The sequence below is a fragment of the Oryzias latipes genome, chromosome 1, assembly GCF_002234675.1.
Source record: "Oryzias latipes chromosome 1, ASM223467v1".
NCBI lineage: Eukaryota > Metazoa > Chordata > Actinopteri > Beloniformes > Adrianichthyidae > Oryzias > Oryzias latipes.
Window position 1 is genome coordinate 3,095,215 of NC_019859.2, and position 18,987 is coordinate 3,114,201.

Genomic DNA, 18,987 nt, shown 5'->3' on the forward strand with positions numbered 1-18,987 from the left:
GATCAGACGTCAGCTTGAAGTTTTTCCTCAGTAAAACAAAATAAAAGTCTCTGAAATTCAGGACTGACACAGGAAGTGAACTTTTCAAGCTTGCTATTAGAAATGCATGATTGCAGCAGGTTTTGAAAGTTGTCTGAACTTTTGGAAAAGCTGACCGTGTAAATGGACTGTAGCAGCTAAAGTTCACAGCACATTTGAATGCTAACGATGTTACTGTAGGAAACATGCGGCGTGCTCGATCGAGCTCAACAGAGAGGAAATCATTAACCAAAGCCGTTCAGTCAAACAGTAGAAGAATCACTTTCTGTTGTCTTAAACAGCTTTCAAACACACCTGAGTCGTGTTTTAAGGCGTGTCAATTGTGCTGCAGATTTTACCCGTCTATGCTGCTTTGACCTCTTCAGAGTCACGTGGTGCATTTTCCACACGCGTCATTATCTACTTGATCGTGTTATTGTGAAATCTGTTTATCTTTAAAAACCCACTCCAATGAAAACTGTGTTTCTGGGGTTTTTAACAAAAATGCTGTTGGAAAAATAAAATAAAAATCGTATTTGTGTCAGAACACGAGGACATCTGGTTTAAAACTGTCCAGCTGGATTGCTCAAATATCGCTCACCTTTTTGTTGCACCGCTAATGTTAGGTTGAGATTGTAAGTGGGTGTAAGCTAGTGAGAGAGAATGTAAACAAAGGGATCATGGAAATGAGCGCAGGCTTAGAGTAAAACTAAAAACATAAAACTAAACACAAAATTTTCACTGATACAGTGATGAATTCTTACATGTTGAAAACAGAAAAAAAAACATTTCTGCCGGAAAAAATAACAAGACACTGCCTTAGAAGAAAATAATTCAATGATTTGACTGAATGTGGTGTAGCGGTTAGCACCCTCGCCTTATAGGAAGAAGACCTGGTTCAAATCTTTTCTGTGTGGAGTTAGAATGATCTTCTCGTGGAAGTGAGGGTTTTGTCCAGCTTCCTCCAACAGTCTAAAAAAACAGGCGTCGGGTGATTCTAAGTTGTTCCTCGGTTGTGTGGTTGTGCGTCTCTGTGTGACCCTACAGAGCAATGGCACATGCAACTGTCCAGGATGTATCCACCTTCACCCAACACTATCTGGGTTGGCTACAGCAACACTATGATCCCAAACGGGAATAAAGCGAGTTCAGAAAATAGAAGAGTTTGATTTGATTTTTTTTAAACCAAGTTTTAGAAAAAATCTTATAATTTTTTTTTAAAAATTTGAGCCAAACTGTGTTTTTATGCAGAAGCTATGATGATCACAGCGTTTTAAAAAAGATGCTGCAACAGAATAAGTACTGAGTCTCCTTCTTATTAAGAGGCGGGAGTTTAGAAACTTTCAGCTTTTCTTTAGATGTTTAATAATAGTGAGTTCCGCGTCTGGTCACGCGATTCCACGGCCATCACCCAGCAGGAAGCAGAAGAGCCGAGTTACCGGTAAGGGAGGAGGATCAGACATCTGCTCAGGTGGAGGGATGGCGATCACAAGGCTGGGCGGCTTCTTGCTCTGAAGACGGCTGTCTGACCGGCCTCCGTTTGGAGGCGGATCCTCCTCTACCTGAGGTTCCATCCCGTCAGGTTACTGGGAACGACAAAATCAGGAAAAATGGGATCATTTCAAAACATGACAGTCCTCAGAACAAGATCCATTTAACCCAGAATGTGGATGTTCTGAGTGCAAATCTGAAAAACAGATGTCAGGTAGCATTTTCTTTATTACTTTTTATGTTTTAATGGGAAAATCGATGATGACTGATGGGGTAAATATAAATGTTTTATTTGCCATCAATGGGAGAAAAAAAAAACTGTTCAGATAACAACTGCTATTTAAGTTAAACCTTTCCCAAAAAACTAAAAGGACTTTTAAAAGCAGAACAGATTCAAACATGTGTTCATGTGTTTCTAATTGTGATAATGATTGCTTAAAACTGGAACAATTGTTATTATGACACATAAGGAAAGGCAACAGATGCAAAAAAAAACAGAACAAGAAGGTTTTCCCACATAAGACTTAGCATCAGTGAAGCTATGATGTCTGTTTTCATTGTGTTTAGTCAGATAACCTGTAAGAAGATCAAACGCATGAAGTAAAGGCCGTGTCCCACAGCCACTACGTACATTTTCTGCATATTGCATGGATGAAAGTTGGTCAGATGTGAATCTAGGTGAATAGAAAAAGTGGGAAAAGTTGTCGTCTTTAAGGGAATTTTTCACTGATGTATCACTAATAAACCACGTTAAAAACCAGAAGAAGTACGAATAAGCCACGCAAAACATGCATACATCAACGTAAAAGCCACATTATACCATGGTCCAGGTAAATACTCGATTCTGATTGGCTGCTGGGAGTCAATTAAAAAGTGATGAGAATGTGTGCGTGAATGGGTCTGTGACTGTGAAGCGTTTTGGGCCTTCAAAGAAGGTAGAAAAGCGCTATACAATTATACGCCATTTAGCATAACGCACAATGATAACGGCACGCCTAAAAAAGTAGTTCCGGTCACATCGCTTAAATGTTCTGTTCTGTATCACCACTTCATCATCTGGACAAAAACAAACAGTAAGAGATGAAATGATGCTTCATTTAACCCATCGTGATCATCAGCATAGATATCGCTTTCCTTTGCGGCTGCAGTGGATGTCCGCGCCGGCTAAGGGTGCATCGTCACGTTATCGTGACAACACACCACGTAACAAATAGTCCGCTTTTCGTGAAAAAAGCGATCCAAACCAAAAAAAATAACAAGAATAAAGTACTAAAAATTGGTTAATATATATATTTTTTTAAGTGACCATAGTATAAGCAGGTTAATGGCCTTCGAAGTTTGCATTATCAGAAATTAAAGCACTATATACGTCGTGGCTGTGTGACACAGCCTTGAGGTCACTTCTGACTAAAAAATACAGATTTTTGAGTAGCAGCTGGTTTTTCGCCATTTAATTTTATTCAAATTTAGAACTGATCATATGTTATAGATTTACACATATTTAATAACTGAGATCAATTAAAATTATTAAACAGGTCATAAAACAAAATTCAATATTAGTAGATTACTCTTTTTTTAAAATCATTTTACTGACTTACTATCATTTGATTATTTGTACTTACTGTAAACATTCATTTACTTACAAAATCCTCCTCAATGGAACAGTTAAAGGCATTTTCTAGTCGGACATTAGTCTTTTTAGTTGCAGACTTCTCAAAACCTAAATTCCAGGCATTTTTTTCTCCAGGACCTGACAGGTTTGTTCTAGTCGATGCAGTTGAGATGTCATAACTGGATTATTTCGTAACTTTGTGACACAAAAAGCAGAAAGGGTAAACTTGATTTATGCTGCAAGTGTTTGCTCAATTTTCTGCTTGAACTGCAACTTTTTGTTCCCGCTTTCTCAAGTCACAACCCAAGTTTTCTTCTTGGATGGCAACATTTTGACGAATCTCCACCTCACTTTTAAGGAAAAATGTGAAGAAAAACAACTAATGCCGGGAAAAAAAAAGGGTCGAGAGCAAATGGAACAAATAATTTGAGGGGGAAAAACCAATGATAATGTTTTATAGAGGAAGTTCAATAACAGAAAAATATTAGTAAAATCTAAGAATAAATTAATAATATGGGTTTAAATTTTTTTACACAAAAGTAAATATAAACCATATAATTTCTATTTATTATTGATGCTGTGGTTTTTAGAACAATTTTTATGATTCAGTTCATCAAAGTCACTTTTATTGAATTCCCTCTCTGACGAAAATCATGTTTTTTGAGTTTTTAACATGAACGTGTGCCATTTTTCTTATGAAAGAGAACAAATGTCATTAAAAAAAATCATTTCATCTTTGCATTTCTGAGTATAGAAGGAATACTTGATGTTAATCGGTTGCAAGGACGTTTGGTTTGAATTAATGAGCTGTTGTCATGTCATAACGGCATATTATCTCAGGTGCGGCAGAAGAGAAGATGGCACATTGCTGTGTGGCCTGGACGTATTTCAAGAGCGTCCAAGGCTGGATTTTTTTGTCGGCCGCACATATTTCAAAATTAAACTCAAAGCTAAAGTCCCAAATTTGTTCTCCACATTTGTGTTCTTTCTGACCAGCTCCATCCTCCCTGCAACTGACTGTCCAGGGTGTAGTAGGACGGCTACTATTGGACAATGTGGTTCAGATGGGTACCAAATCACGCCATGCTGTTCAAATCGCGCAGCTGCCAGACCTTCGAAACCGTCGCTCAAATTGCGCAGCAAGACCTTCGATGGCGTCTGAACCATCAACTAAATATTGATACTGGCCTCTTCCGGGCGAATTGCATTTGGTGTAAACGCAGCTTAACTGTAACCTGTCATCCTAAACTTAATCCTTCCTCTGGATCTGTGCGGCCCATGAATGACTTGCCCATAGTCCCTTTCTTTCTGGCATTTCATTTGCTGTGTGAGATAATTCAACAATCTTCATCACATCAGTTCTGAGCCACAGCCAGCGTTGCTGCAATCTAAATCCTAATGTCATTCTAAGCATTTCTCATGGACTTAGCAAAGTTCTTTTTGGTGTGTAATTTTATTAAACAGAAGGGTCTGGTTCACACAATCGTTTTGTTTTTCTGCACATTGTTCAAAAAGTGTCAATGTGGAACCAAAAATATGTCACTTTTAACAGTTTCTTTATCGCTAAAGAGAAATTTGGAGAATAGAGACCGTCAGTCTGTGTCATTTGCCCCCCCCCCCCTCCTCCCCCTTTGTGTCAAGCTCTTCATTCATGCAAGTCACATCCAGAAAGGGAGGGGGGGTCAGGGTGGAGGAGATTTTGGCAACAAAGGCTTCAGATAGACATGAAATATTTAACTAATACCCGTTAAAACATCACTGGGAATATTTTTATTTTAAAAAATTATCATAGGGTGACTTAAAGCAAAAACTGAAACTTTTGCCCCAAAAACGTTTGACGTGTCTGCAGCAGAGGACGTTTAGAGTCTGTAATGACACTTTAAAATGTGCTTAGGACTGTGAGATCTGAAGAAACCGGTTTACTAAGGTGACATCAGCTGAGTCAATTCATCTGTCACTTTTACGAACAAAACACATATAAAAAATGACAAATATCTGTTTCTGTACAATTAAAGCTGAACAAATCATGAAAAGTATAAATTTCTTCAATAAAAAAAATGAATCTGATCAGCTGTTAGGACTGCTGGAATAAAACTAATTGGCTTAAGCTTCAATTTAAAATCTACACAACCTCAGAAATCGAAAGCTTTTTTTGTTTTAATAAAAAGAGTTTTTCTGCTTCTGATGACGGTCTAAGAGTTTCATCTGCAGTCATTACACAGTTCATTCACAAGAGCTGTAGGTAATTCCTTTAATTATAAAACCTCCACATCAGCATGCGATCATCTCATCTTCTGCAGGACGGCTCCTGGGAAAACCATCTGTGTTTACAAACAACAGATCATATTTCATGAACTCTGTGAGCCGCCAGCTGGAAACCACAAACCGATCTTTCTTCATAGACTTGGTTGAGCTAATATAATAAGATAAAAATGTCAGAGTCAGACTTACTTATTCTCCCCTCTCAGACATTAGCAATCACAGTGCAGCGAGTTCGAGGCTATTCCTGGAGCTCCCGCCCCCTAACGGCGCAAACAAATACTCCAAGACGGATCGAAGCTGACGCAGACAGAAACCTTTAATCTCAAGGAGTGGCCAAATCATTTGTTCTGGCCGTGAAGGCGTCAGTATCGTCCCAGAGTTGTGGTTTTTGAAAGTCAACGCGAGGCCTGAGGGTGTCTGCAGCAGGGAAAGCAGGCAGCAGAGCAGAAACACGACACCAGGTCAGATGATAGCTTTGATTCCACAACACAGTACAGGAGCTGGAACACCTACAGACCGTTTCTGACACGCCTTCACAGCCGCGGAATCCTTTGTTCTGTCCTTTTGAGGATGAAGTGATCGTCTCCTGTCTGAGACTACAATGACAGTCGCACAAGAACTCTGACGAAGAGATGAGGACCACTGGAAACATGTCGCACAACAAATACAAGTTTAAACGAAGTAAAGCAAAAAAAAAAAAAAGGGGTTTACAGAGCAGAAACCCAATTTAAGCCCAGTTTCATTATTTAAAAAACACAATGTTGTTTATTGCAACTTTGTTCTAATAAACTTTTCTTTGGGAGTGAACTCCTGTCCATGACAGCCTCACTTAAAGGCCGCGTCACACAGCCACTATGTACATTTTGCGTTTATTGGTCATACGTGAATATATGTGGAAAAAGTGAGAGAAGTTGTTGTCTTTAAGTGAAATTTTCAGATGTATCATGAATGAATCACATTAAAAAAGGGAAGAAGTGTGAATAAACCACGCAAAGAACATGTAAATCAACGTAGAACATGAACCGTTTACCTGTTTATATGTAATTCCTTAGTGACCCGTGCGTCAATTACATAGTTTGAACGTGAAATGTGTGCCCTATATGCAATATGAAAGTTATACATCGGTGGAACATGCATGAAAGTCAGTTAGACATACATGAAACGGTTGTGAAAAAACACATATTTGTGTATGTATCTTGCAACAAAAAAAATCCCTCACAATTGCATAAGTAATAATGGCATGTAAACTACGTAAAATACACATTATTTGTGCAATTCTAAACCGAAAAAAAGGTGAACAGTTCAAAACCAAATTCACGTAAAGGCCTGTGCACATCAACGAATGACGAACGCAAGAATCACCCATGAATTACGTAGAATAGCTGCATGTATCAGGGAAGACTGAGATCTCATACATAGAAAATGTGCAGATTGTACAGAGCAGCCTTTAGAGTCAGTCCTTCTGCTTCCACTTCAGTCTTTTTGTCCACTTTATCCTGCAGGATTTTCTCAACTACCAGATATTTCAGAGAAAGCTTCTGTTTGGCTCACGAACCTTTTAAATTCTTCAACTATTAAAAGCACTGCAATATCCTCAAAGTTGTCTAGACCAGTGTTTTTCAACCAATTTGAGCCGAGGCTTACTTTATCTTTGACAAAAATCCCGCGGCACATCAGCAACCAAAAATTGAAAAAAAGGGAGAAACTCTATAATCTGTATTGAAGTATAGTCCCCCCCACAGTCTCACGTGCATTTTTGTGATAATTGTGGCAGAAGAAGCAGGAAGTTGCAGCTGTTTTTTCTAAAAGATGTAATAAAAGTTAAGTTTGTTTTCCTTAATAATTCTCAACTAAATTAATTGACATTTTACCCTGGTAGTTGTTTTACCCTTCAGTTTATTAACATGCAATTTTATGCAACCTCACAAAAAAACAAACCTATTCTTTCTAAATTGTGATTTATTTTCTTTTTTATATTCATTTTCAAAGTTTGTGCAAAGGCAACTCTAATTATGATCACAATATGTTTGATAAAATTTACACAAACGACTAACATTATTTTTATGTTTTCTGTAGCTACACAAAAAGTGAACATGTTGAAGTTTTATTAGTTTTTCTATTGTCTTAAACAAAAATGAAGTCTTCAAAAACTTTAACAAAAATGTTTTATTTCTTTTAATTAAATTGTTTCAATTTATTTTAATTGCGTCTGTTGGCTTTTTCACCTTAATCCTGTTTCTTAAATGTTGTTATTATTTCTTCTTAAGTTTAACATCTAAAATAATCCAGACGTTCTTAGAAAAGTGTTTCAGTTGTAAAGATGACTTGGACCAAACTCTGGGATGTTTGGCTGTTAATAAACTCAAACCCTGAAGGAGAACTAAACTGTTGAACCTCTGACTTCATCAAGAAGATTTAAAATTGTGATGTGTGTTTGTTGTGGTTTCAAGACGTTTAACAGGGAAAACTCATTGTACACTGAGACGCTGTCACTTTAACCCAATGCATCATGGGAGATGTAGTGATGGCAGACTGACTCTCTTCTCTGAGCTTCATGGTTTTGTTCACTTGTTCCACGGTCTGACACCGGATTCTGTGGAAAGCTACACTGCTAAAGATGAGCTTTAGCTGGTATTTTTGTTGGAACTGAGAGACTTTACGAGCTAAAGTGAAGAATTTAACCACTTCTGATTGGTCAGACTGATGACGTGTGATTAAGCCTCCAAGAATGATTGGTGGAGACAGTTAAAGGGGCGGGACTTTTCAGAAAACAATTAAAGCTGCAGCAAAACCGCGGTACCGTCATTCTTACCAAAGTGTGTCTAATAGAATCAAATAAACACAAAGAAAAATATTTTATGATCATTCATATTCCTAACTACTCAGTGTTTTATAAGGAACTGTTTGGATGAACACAGAGCTGATATCCTGGAGATGGGAAATGTTTTTAGATCAGTGAAAATGGGGAATTTCCCACAGCACACATACTGGTTGAAAAACTCTCTGTCTCATCTATTTTATTTATTATTATTATGCAGTTTTTATCCAAAAAAAAAACTAGAATTATCTAGAATTATCTAGAACATGATTCCTGCAGAGCAGCAGGAGTTCATTAGACATTCACCTCTGATTGTGGGTGGGAGCAACCCCGCCCCACTTTCCCTCCCCCATTGCTGTTTACATGCTCTCCCGCTAGCTTACAGCCCCGCCTGATATTAGAGGTGCAACAAAAATGGCGAGCAATATCAGAGCCATCCAGACGTACAGTTATGATCCAGATTCCAGCTCAGGCGAGGAAAACAAAGACGTTCATGGATCTAATCGTCTGCAGGTTGATGCATGAGAATAAAGCGGAGCAGGAAGCTTTTGACCCTCACAGCGTATTTTCTACCCAACAAATAAGCTCATATTTCAAACAGCATTTTTTTGTCTGTTCCTGATTCACAACAATTTGGCTAAATAAATACTCAGAAATGCAGTTTTGATCTTAATTTTATTTATCTATATCCTCCATTGTGTCCTCACTTGTTTAAAACCCCAAAACACAATTTTCATCGCAGTGGGTCTTAAGCACTTCAATAAGCAGAACAAACAACCCTGACTGATGTGGTTCATGAGGCATTACATCTAACCGCAGATGAGTTTCCTTCTGAGGGACAATAAAGGTTGGATTTGATCTTTTCTTGAGGGGGAGGTCCGGAACTGGACTGCATACTTGTTGGTCTTTTTCTTTGGCAAAAGTTTGGCAGGTTACAAAGGAAGTGTCCCAACCTGGTCAGTGACATGGCAGTACATTTGTGAATTGACCTGGAAAAATGTCATACGTGCATTAGGTGAAATTGTAATATTTGTGGGGGAAAAAATCTGTTTCTGTATTTTTTAGAGATCAGAACTGGGATTCACTTAACTGCACATATTGGCTCGTCTTGGAAAAGGGCTGACTGTGCAAACATGTGAGTGTCTTTGCATTTGTTGGGACTCCAAGCAGCTGAATCCTCTGCAAGCACTGAGACGGGCAGAGTGCTGTTCCTTCCTCACAGCTGTGCAGCTTTACATGCACACCCATGCCCTGCAAACCACACATTCTTCAGGAGACGGAAAGAAGAAGATATCCAGTTTCATTTTCTGCAGCACTTCTTTGTGTGTGGGGGGGGTGCATTGGGCCAGCTGGCCGGCAAATGGAAAATAAAGAAAGTCTGCTCTGCTTCCTAACAAAAAGTGAAGCTGTTGTGCGTGACGGTTTTCATCGGAAACACGTTTAAATCTGCCTGTTTCACTGAGCTTTATCAGTCTTTATCAAGGCGACATGAGAACGGCGCACATGAGCAGCCATGAACGCCACATAAAACATCATTTATTACACAAATCTTTCTGTTGTTGTTTATTTTTGGCATTCTTGAGCATCCACACGCCTCCACAGTGCTGCTTCTACGAGAAACTGAGGTCTTTCTGAGCTGGGGAGTTTTTTCTACCAATATCACGTTTTATCATCTCCACTGAAGTTTTTCCAAAAGATATGAAAGAATTTAAAAGTATCCTGCCTCTGAGGGAAAAACAGCAGATAAAAAGAACTGAGGAGGATAGAGAAATCTGAGCTGAGTATTGACTAGATGTAGAAACGTATCAAAAGACTGAAATGAGTATTTAAAATCAATTTTCAGACCCAACGAGCCCAGATTTTGTGTCCTTTTATTGACTTGTGTTTCCAATCAAGCCTTGAGGTTTTCTGATTTACTGTTGGGAGAATCTTTTACGTAAAAAAAAACACCAACAAGAACTGAAATGTCCTCTGCATCGATAAACAACACCGTTGCTGTAAACAACAAGCCTGCACTTCACTGCAGCTTCACCCAGCTCCATTTATAGATGAATAAACTCTCATTTCACCAAAATCAACCAAAAACATCAAACAATTATGTAAAGACAAGGAGAGCTCAGCTCAGCTATGACAGCAAGCTATTTCAATGGTGTTTATATTAGTCAACATCAAATTATTCATGACAAGTATCACATGATCTCATTGAAAGCATCATTTTAAACTCCATTAGCACTGAAGACCAAACCAGCAGCAGCATCATATCATGCCAATTGAAGCCTCAGAGAAAACCATTTCTACACACCAGCAGTTATCTCCTACAGAGAGAAGAGTAAAAGTCGGTTTTATATGAATATGGTACAATAGAAATGTCTGCGATTATGAAGACAGCTCTGCGGCTGCCTATGCTCTGCTGTTCTTATGGTCTCATAAATGCCTTTTTACACTGGAATGTTTTTTATATAGTTTGGTGTGACTCAGTGAATCGTCAATGCTGTTTTTAGACAAACAAAAAATGTTTGTTTTGTTTTCTAGGACATAGTTTCTGCAGAATGGCAGTACTCCATTAGAAAGTCACCTCTGAGTTGTTGGCGGGGCTTTTGGCATGGAGTAAGCCTGCCTTCATTTCCCATCATACCTTTGTTTACACTCTCTCCCGCCAGCTTACAGCTAGCTAATACCCCATCACAACAATACGGGTGCAACAAAAATAGCGTGCAATATTTGAGCTATCCTGTTTGGGGTCAGATGCCAGCTTGGGCGAGGAAAACAAAGACGTAAATAGATCGTTTTGTCTACAAGTGGATGCATTCGGTGTCCTTTCGCCACACTAGTCATTGCTAAGGTGTGAGTACTGGCTCCTTACTGGCCATGCGCAATCGCCGCACACACGTGGTGTGCACGTGATACGCAAGTGCCCGTAGGATGGCCTCACAAACTACAATCTGATTGTCTATTTTCCTCATTTCTAAAGGCCTGTTCACACCGGGACGAATTTCGCCGGCGATTTTCGCCGACGTTTAACGCCTCGTGACTAAACAAAGGGCACCAACGAGAGTGTGCACACCGACGCGAAAAAACGCCACGCGTTAAAGCGTCAAAAAAAAAAAACGCCTCGGGTTCGTTTTTTTTTTTCGACGCGTCGCGTCGAAATCTACTCGACCAATGAGAATGGCGCTTTTGCTCACGTGTCTGGAGCTTCTGAAGTTACAGTAAAACACAACTTGGGGGCGCTCAAACACAAAACTGCCTTGCTGAGCACACATACCAGCGAAGAAGATAGACGCCAAGTAGCGTCTACACTGCCGCGAAGCAATAATGACGGACATTCTAAAATATCCCCGAACCAAGCACCAGTTGGAGCTACTGGTGCTTGAAATATTCATGTTTTCTTTGTTTGATTCTGACAAGCGTGTAAATACTTGCTCTCTTCTTCTGAGTGAAAAGCGACTTTAAGAAGCGTAAAGTTGCGCAGCGCCACCTTGTGTACAGGAGTATTTCTGTTTACATTAAGCGCCATCTAATGTCAGGGAATGAAATTGCATGTTCACTCCACTCATCGTCAGCGAAAATCGCCTGGGTGTGAACACAAAAAACGTGGCGAAAAACGCTGGCGAATAACGCCTGGCGAATATTCGTCCCGGTGTGTACGGGCCTTAACAGTCAGATTGCATGTAAGGAGCGCACATGTATGACATGAACAGCACTAACGAGCAGCCTGGGAAGTGTGCAGGATTTGGTCTAGGGTTAAAAAATAAAATATCCTTTTGACACGCCTGCGTCTCTTCTACTTTACCCTCGGTTGTGTTGTTATGTCCTGAACAAGTGTTAACTACAACCTGCTTGCAGCATGTTGTTGTTCACCACAACATGTTTGCCACAGTGAATCAGGTAGTTTGGCGGAGAGTTTTTACGCTGGACACAACCCTGTATTTTTTAAGGCTCAGGCAAAAGCATGAAAGGTCTTGTCTAAGAACCCACCCTAGATAAAGGTCATTGCACGCCCTGAGAAGCAAACCCAGGTTTCCTGCACGCCAACCAACTCCAAGCCATCCAGCCGCTCCAAATGCTCGCAGAAAAAATGTGCATGAACATTTTCTCTCAACAGGTTCACAAGCAGTTAACAGCCTTGGCCTTTTTTTGTGGGCCCATACACGACGTGTACAGGTTTATGTGGCCATTATCCACAAATAAAGCTTGGGTTGAAGGTTTTAGTACCAAAGGACACTAGATGTAAAAATTCCGGTCTATAGGCCTGTAAACTATGATCCATTTAAGTGGAGATTGGTATCAAAAGCATGTTTCCTTTTCTGTGGACACTGCCACCTCCTGGAATTCCTAACAAATGCTCTTTCCAAAGCTGAGGCCATTTTTTTGGCCCACACGGCCACTTTTAAAATGTCCGAGCTGAGCCTCACCAAAAATAACCATTTCCAGGTTTGGGTAGGGCTTCAAATTCTTCATTTCATTTTCATCATTTCCTCCTCTCTGATTGGTTAACCAAATACACAAATAAATGAATGTTTCATAAGGTTTTCTTGGGTTCACACATTTTCAGATCCTGTTTTTAAACTACTAGGTCCAGCCTAACTGTTGCTGACCCTATGACAGGAAGCTACACCAGGAAGTGATGATTGTACAGTTGGTTTAGAAGTTCCTATTAGCGTTCACTACATTCTCAAATCATTCTTCTGCTTTAGACTATTGCAAGATCTGTCACTGTTCAATGAGACGCTGTTTTGATGATGGTTGTGGTGCAAGCAGCTTTTCGACCACTCTTGCGTCAGACTCACTTCCCATGTTTGATGCAGAGAATAAACGGTTTGTGCAACTGCAGAAAAAAGCAATGGGACCGTCTTTGGTTCCTATAGTAAAGCCATAAGCTTCTGTACTTTGAGTTCCCATTTACCGATGTGCCAAAGACTGGTTCCAAGACCTTCATGTAACACTCAAGACATCTTTACTGGGATCACATGTTGGTTATGTCCATCATTTTATGCCAAACTGAATATCAAATTCCACATAAACAGGGTCAGGGTTTTTGTCTTTCGGGAGACTGAAGCTCCAAGATAGCTTTAAAGGGTGTGTTCACACACCTGCCCCGCCTGTTTGTCCAAATGTTCAGTGATGTCATATCCAGACAAGATGGTGACAAAAAGAAGCAGAGAACTGAGAAAGAACTGGCCTAAAATCAACTTAATCCGTTTCATCTTTATGTCAAGTCATGAAGCTCCTCCCCGTGTTCGCCTTCCTCTCCATTACAAAAGTTACTTCATTTCCCCTTTTCGTTTTTTTTCTTACTGTAAATATTTTATTTCTTCCCCCCTAACTTACTAAAGGCTAAAGACAACCTCTACTGTTGGCAGGTCTTAAGTCATTCTTTTTTCAGTTTCATATCAATTAAGGATATTTTAAAGTACTGATAATGAATCACATGAAGGTCAAGTAATCAGAGCTACTCAGGATCCATATTTGTCTAGAGCAAAATCTAAATTTGAAGTAGCGTGTCTGCAGTAAAACAAAAATTGTATCTGCTGGAAAAGGTTTTTCTCATTTTCTAGCAGCACGGCGGCACAAAAGCTTTCTCTTGCAATTAAAGCACAACGTCTGAACAAACAAAAGCTGCAAGTCGAATCTCATTCTGTTAATGGGTGACCAGCAGGGACGGAGGGAAGCGGAGCTGTGGGCCAGCAGCCAGTTTGCACAAACGCCACGGAATGACAATGAGCTCTTTGCAGGAACACGATTTTTTCAGGACGATTGAAACCTTTAAAGCAGCGACAGGATCCTTTGAGTCATTCCATGTCCAAACACATGGAAAGATTTACATGTACCTTTGTGGGTTAGTAAAGACAGTAAAGAAAAATATATTTCAGTACATTTTCTGGTGATTCTGATGAAATGAATGAACATTTTGATGAAGACATTAATTATTTTGTATTGCTACATTTGAAACAAAAACCTATTCAACATGACTCAGTTGTGCTTATCTGTCTTTTTGGTCAAACTTCTATTAAAAACAAAAATTTGCGTTTTATTTTGGTTATGAAAACCAGTCGTCACAAAACTACGGACATAAATAGAAGACTGACATCAACAAAATTCCAAATGTTGTCATTAAATAGAACATAAATATTATGGATTTGAATAATCCATTTGCATTTCATTTGAGTCAGCTCCCATATTGACATATTTACCTTCCCCCTGTGTTTTTTAACATGTACTCAGACGATCTTTTAGTAGAGCCATGTATCCACAGAGGATCAGGAGTGAGCAGCAGAAGGCTTCTCAAACAGTAGGAGTGTGTAAAGCTTGGTGGTGTTACTCAGAACAACCAAACTGCCCCCTCACTCTTCACTTACAACATCTCCGACTAGCACCAGAAACATTCAGTGTCAGAAAAAAAGCTTCCAATTCCAGCTTATAACAAGACTTTGATTCAAGTTTACCAGCACGACAGTTTGAATGAAAGTGACTCAACTTTTTTCTTTTTTTGTAAGTCTGCATGTCCAAACATGTTCAAACAGCAGGTTCAAAGATTTTTTTCCTTTTTTAAAAACAGCTTTGCTCCATGACCTACTTTACTGTTGTTCCTACGGTGAGTTCCCACAGAAAACACGACATATCCCGCAAGCTGGCAACCAAGCTGGAAGGTTTGTAAAAAGCAGCTCAGTTTACATGTTCGAACAGAAATGTTTGTGCGATTACGCTCAGGGGAGTGCCAGACGGACGTTAAGGACATTTTTTTCTCCTGGTACCTCTTGAGAAACGAACCAGGAAATATGCTTTCCACCTAAAACCGTCTGTAAAGAGTCCTCCACACTGTTACGGGTCAAGCTGGATCCATACAGATCCCTTGAAATGTCCAAACTTCTGCCAGATAATATGTCACTGCGGAAAAACTGGTAAAAAGGGAGGACAGAGAAAATACGTTTGCACCAGAGGAATCAGGAACAGGATATTCCAGATACTGAAAAGATCCGTTATAAAAAAGGAAGAAAAAAAAAAGGCGGTGGCGGTTTCCCAGGTGAACACAGACGTCCAACGGAAGAGGCGCCAGAGAAAACATATGCAGAATGCTCCCACAGGGGCCAAGAAGTTTCCAATAGTCTGACCGCCATGCCAAAAAAAAAATGGTCATCTTCCCCAGATTTCACAATCCTTTTGTCACAAGATAAAACCAACATTTCACAGTCAGGTAATCCACAAACAGCCTCAAAGATGCATCTAAATATGTGGAAGGGACGTTTACTACTCCTTCTTTTAGAAATGTGATGTCTCACTTCCACAAACCTGTTCAAAGTTCTCCAATGTAACATTTAATTTAAGAAAGACAAGAGTAAAAAACAGATATCAGTGAACACTAGTAACTAAAAAGGAGAAGCCCTGAATTTTTAAGTCATTTAATGGAGTTTTGAAACTGGTTAAAAATAAAAAACTAAACAAAAACAGATCCTCTCTTAGTAGCACAGCTACTGCTTCATCTTCAGAACAGGTTGAACAACAGACTAAAACAGGTTTAGGTAAACTTGACACTGAAGGTTTAAGAACACATCACTTTGATCCGATCAAGATATTTTGCACATGTAACCACGGCAACTGTCTGTCCAGAAAACTCAACTGGGCCTCAAGACTTTAGATCCAAAAGTAAAGCACATAAATGCATGTTTCTTCAATTTCCACCAGTTTCTTTTAGTTTTAGCGCTGATCATGGAGGCTGATGGAGGCTGACTTCAGCCGTCTCCTAGAAAAGGCGGAGCACGTCCTCGTCATGTTATTGCTGGTCCTTAAAAACCTGAGTTGAATGACATTAATCGAGGCTTTTTTTTAAATCTAAAAACCTGTGTCGTTTTCTAGGACATAGTTTCTGCAAAGCAGTAGTAGTTCATTAGAAATTCCCCTCCGAATTGTGGACGGGACTGTTTACACGGAACAACCCCACACCCCTTCCCTTTGCTGAGAGCTCTGTTTACACAACGCTAGCTTACCGTCCCTCACCCAACCTAACATCACAGCTGCAACAAAAATGGCGACCAATATCGGAGCTATCCAGTGGATTAGGGTTGTGCCGATGGACGATATCATCGTCCATCGTGATGGGTGACTGACATCCCGATGGAGAGACCACCATCGTGATGCCACGCCCCCGCCACGTTGCGCGTCGACACCATAAGCCGGGGTTACATGTACAAAATATCTTGATGGGATCAATGGTCGGATTAGAATCCAACGGTGTACATGGGCCCAGAAAAATGTTTTCAGAATATAAAAACGTTCACTAAGGTCACACTTTCCGTCGGAATAAATCATTCGCACATGCGCAGTAGGGTTTGAAAACCGGAAGGATATAAATTCCGCCGAGCGGCTTTTTTTTTTCAAACTTTATTGAATGTAACAATTCAATACAAAACAATGTTAAACAGCGCCGAGCGGCTATTTACATTGACATGTCAGCTCGGTAAAATACGATATGATCTTCTAAACGTGCTTTTAATAATGTTACGGTTATTATGGAACACCTGTTCGCTCATCATTTGAATTTTTATCCGTGTGGTCAGTGCTTTTTCTGAACGAAGCCAGGATTAGCAGTATGCTAACACGGGCTAACAACATTAGCTTTGGGTGGTGCTGCTTGCTGGCTGCACGTAAACATGTAAGAATAACATCAGCCTTTATTTAGTCGGGACACGACTGGAAACACAAATCCGTGTGATTGTTTGAATGTTTTCTAAGGACTGAGTGACATTTCTGCTTTGAAGCTCAAACCGCTGTGTGTGCTGACGATCCGAGCTGTGCTCAGACACACACTTTTAGACCCGGTTCTGAGTTCGGTTGCTTGTACCCCTAGAGCTGCGGGACGGATCGCAGTCTTAAATCTCCCACACATAGCGCTCATGTAACAAAGCACCCTTCCCCTCAAACACAAAGCTGTAAGTCCGCGCTCCGCCGGTCCACTTCACTAGTGAAGTGCGGGAGCGGACTACTTCTTTTCTATTTTGTTTGTTACTTTTTTTGTTAATGTCACTTCCCTCAGTTTATACTGGATCATCGCGGATTAGTCATTAGTTGGGAAATAAAATGAAAAAAGCAAAAAAACGAATAGCAGTTAAATAAGAACGAAAAATGTAAAAAATACCCCCCCCCGGACGATGTCATCGTCCATCCCGATGGTTGACAGCAAACATCGTCAACGGCCAATTTAAGGGACATCGCCCAACCCTACAGTGGATGCATCAGAATGGAGCGGAGCAGGGAGCTTGTGGCTCGCCAAGTGCATTTTTTAATGTAAAAAATATGTTCTTTTTCAAACGGCATTATTTCATCTGCTCCTGATTTACAACAATTTGAACATAGAAATTCTATTTTCATTTTAATTATCTTAATATAGGTCGTCCATGATGAGAAAAATGCCACAATAACATGTTTTATTGGAGTGGGTCATTAATGTAACAACTTGCATCGATACAATGTGAAATCCCAGTATGAAAGTCACCGGGCATGTGACAAGCTTTCAGCTGATGTAATTTTTAACTTCGAAACATGCACATATGTGCGTGTACTTTTCATTGGAAGTTGTCGCTTGAATGCGCTTTTTTCAAAGCCAGTGTAAAATCATAAAATCACACACTTTGTTCAACCGGAGATGTGCATTCACACTGATGCCGAGCCGCTCCAGGGTTCACTTGCAAGCAAACAAGACCTTTATTGTAGAGTTCAGGTGAAACTAACAACCCGTACGACTAAAAGTGGAAAAACTCAACAGTACAAATCTGTTGGCTTGTGGTGTTTATAAAAAGTTTATATAAAAATATCTCCATAAATCTCCAGTATTTGTATTTTAAACTGATAGAGACAAAAACGCGTCTCCTCCGTCAGTAAACGCCACCTCCCACATTCTCGGACAGCAGATGGGAGGGTGTAGCTCCGGCGGGAATGAACCTGAGCGCGCGGCGCCCATGATTAACTTTAGGGGCGATTTTTGGAGAAACTGACGAGAATGAGAAACTGCCGCGGCAGGTTTAGCTCCGGAGGACTTGCTCAGGCATATCCAGACATTTTCCTCCCACACCCAGCCAACCAGCTTTTCACTGTAGATAAAAAAAATAAAATAAAACAACTGTAAGCTAACAATCTTTATCAGCCGCGTGCACGTAGCATAAATGCTTCGAAAGGAGCCCGCGAGCCCTTTAAGTTTAGCCCGCTTTCAGTTTAAAAAGTCGGGAATTACCGCTGAACCACAGCCGGTAAATCACCGGTTTAACGAAAAAAAAGAGACAAGTTTCACATTTCTTCCACTCACCTCCAAAAGCTAGGAGGAATCGTCCTCATGAGAAGAGGGGTTTAATCCGAAACTTTAGGTTTTGGAGGGGTATTGTCCAGCCGTTTGTCACTACTTCCCTCTTTCTTCCGTCCACCATCCTCACCGCGGCTCCACACGAAGGGACGGGGGGGCGGAGCCAAGTCTCACCGTCCCGAAGCGGCGCGGTCACGCAGGTCTCTTATTTTGAAAGGAACTCGACGGCTACCGACGGAAGCGATTCTGTAGCATAATTAAAAATAAAAGTCAAAAACAGTAATGCTTTTACATTTTCTTCTTCAACACTGCTTATTCTGTCACTTGTTTAAAATGATTAAGAAAATGGTATTTGACATTTCATTTTCCAAAGGTTCTCTGGTAAATGTGTAGCAAAATTCATTTATGAATGTCTAATTTGACAATTGAAACGGATTAACAGAAATGCTTTTTCATTTTCAAAATGTAACTGCATCAAATGACTCAAAATTAAAA

At 40.0% G+C, this 18,987-nt stretch overlaps 1 protein-coding gene across 3 annotated transcripts in view; it reads right to left on the bottom strand.

Annotated features, from left to right (window-relative positions):
* The window catches only part of rhbdf2 (rhomboid 5 homolog 2), a 37,028-nt gene extending 18,353 nt beyond the window's left edge, over positions 1–18,675 (bottom strand). The window contains exons 1-2 of one of the 3 annotated variants that reach the window (XM_011478340.3): positions 18,499–18,675; positions 1,458–1,604 (exon numbers count right to left, since the gene is read on the bottom strand). In XM_011478340.3, the coding sequence (XP_011476642.1) occupies positions 1,458–1,592 (135 nt within the window). In that variant the 5' untranslated portion in view covers positions 1,593–1,604; positions 18,499–18,675. Of the gene's footprint in view, positions 1–1,457; positions 1,605–5,572; positions 5,839–14,778; positions 15,187–18,498 lie in introns of those variants that run through there. The other 2 variants (XM_020704306.2, XM_020704272.2) reach the window with 2 other exon arrangements.
* Between the last annotated feature and the right edge of the window lie 312 nt (positions 18,676–18,987).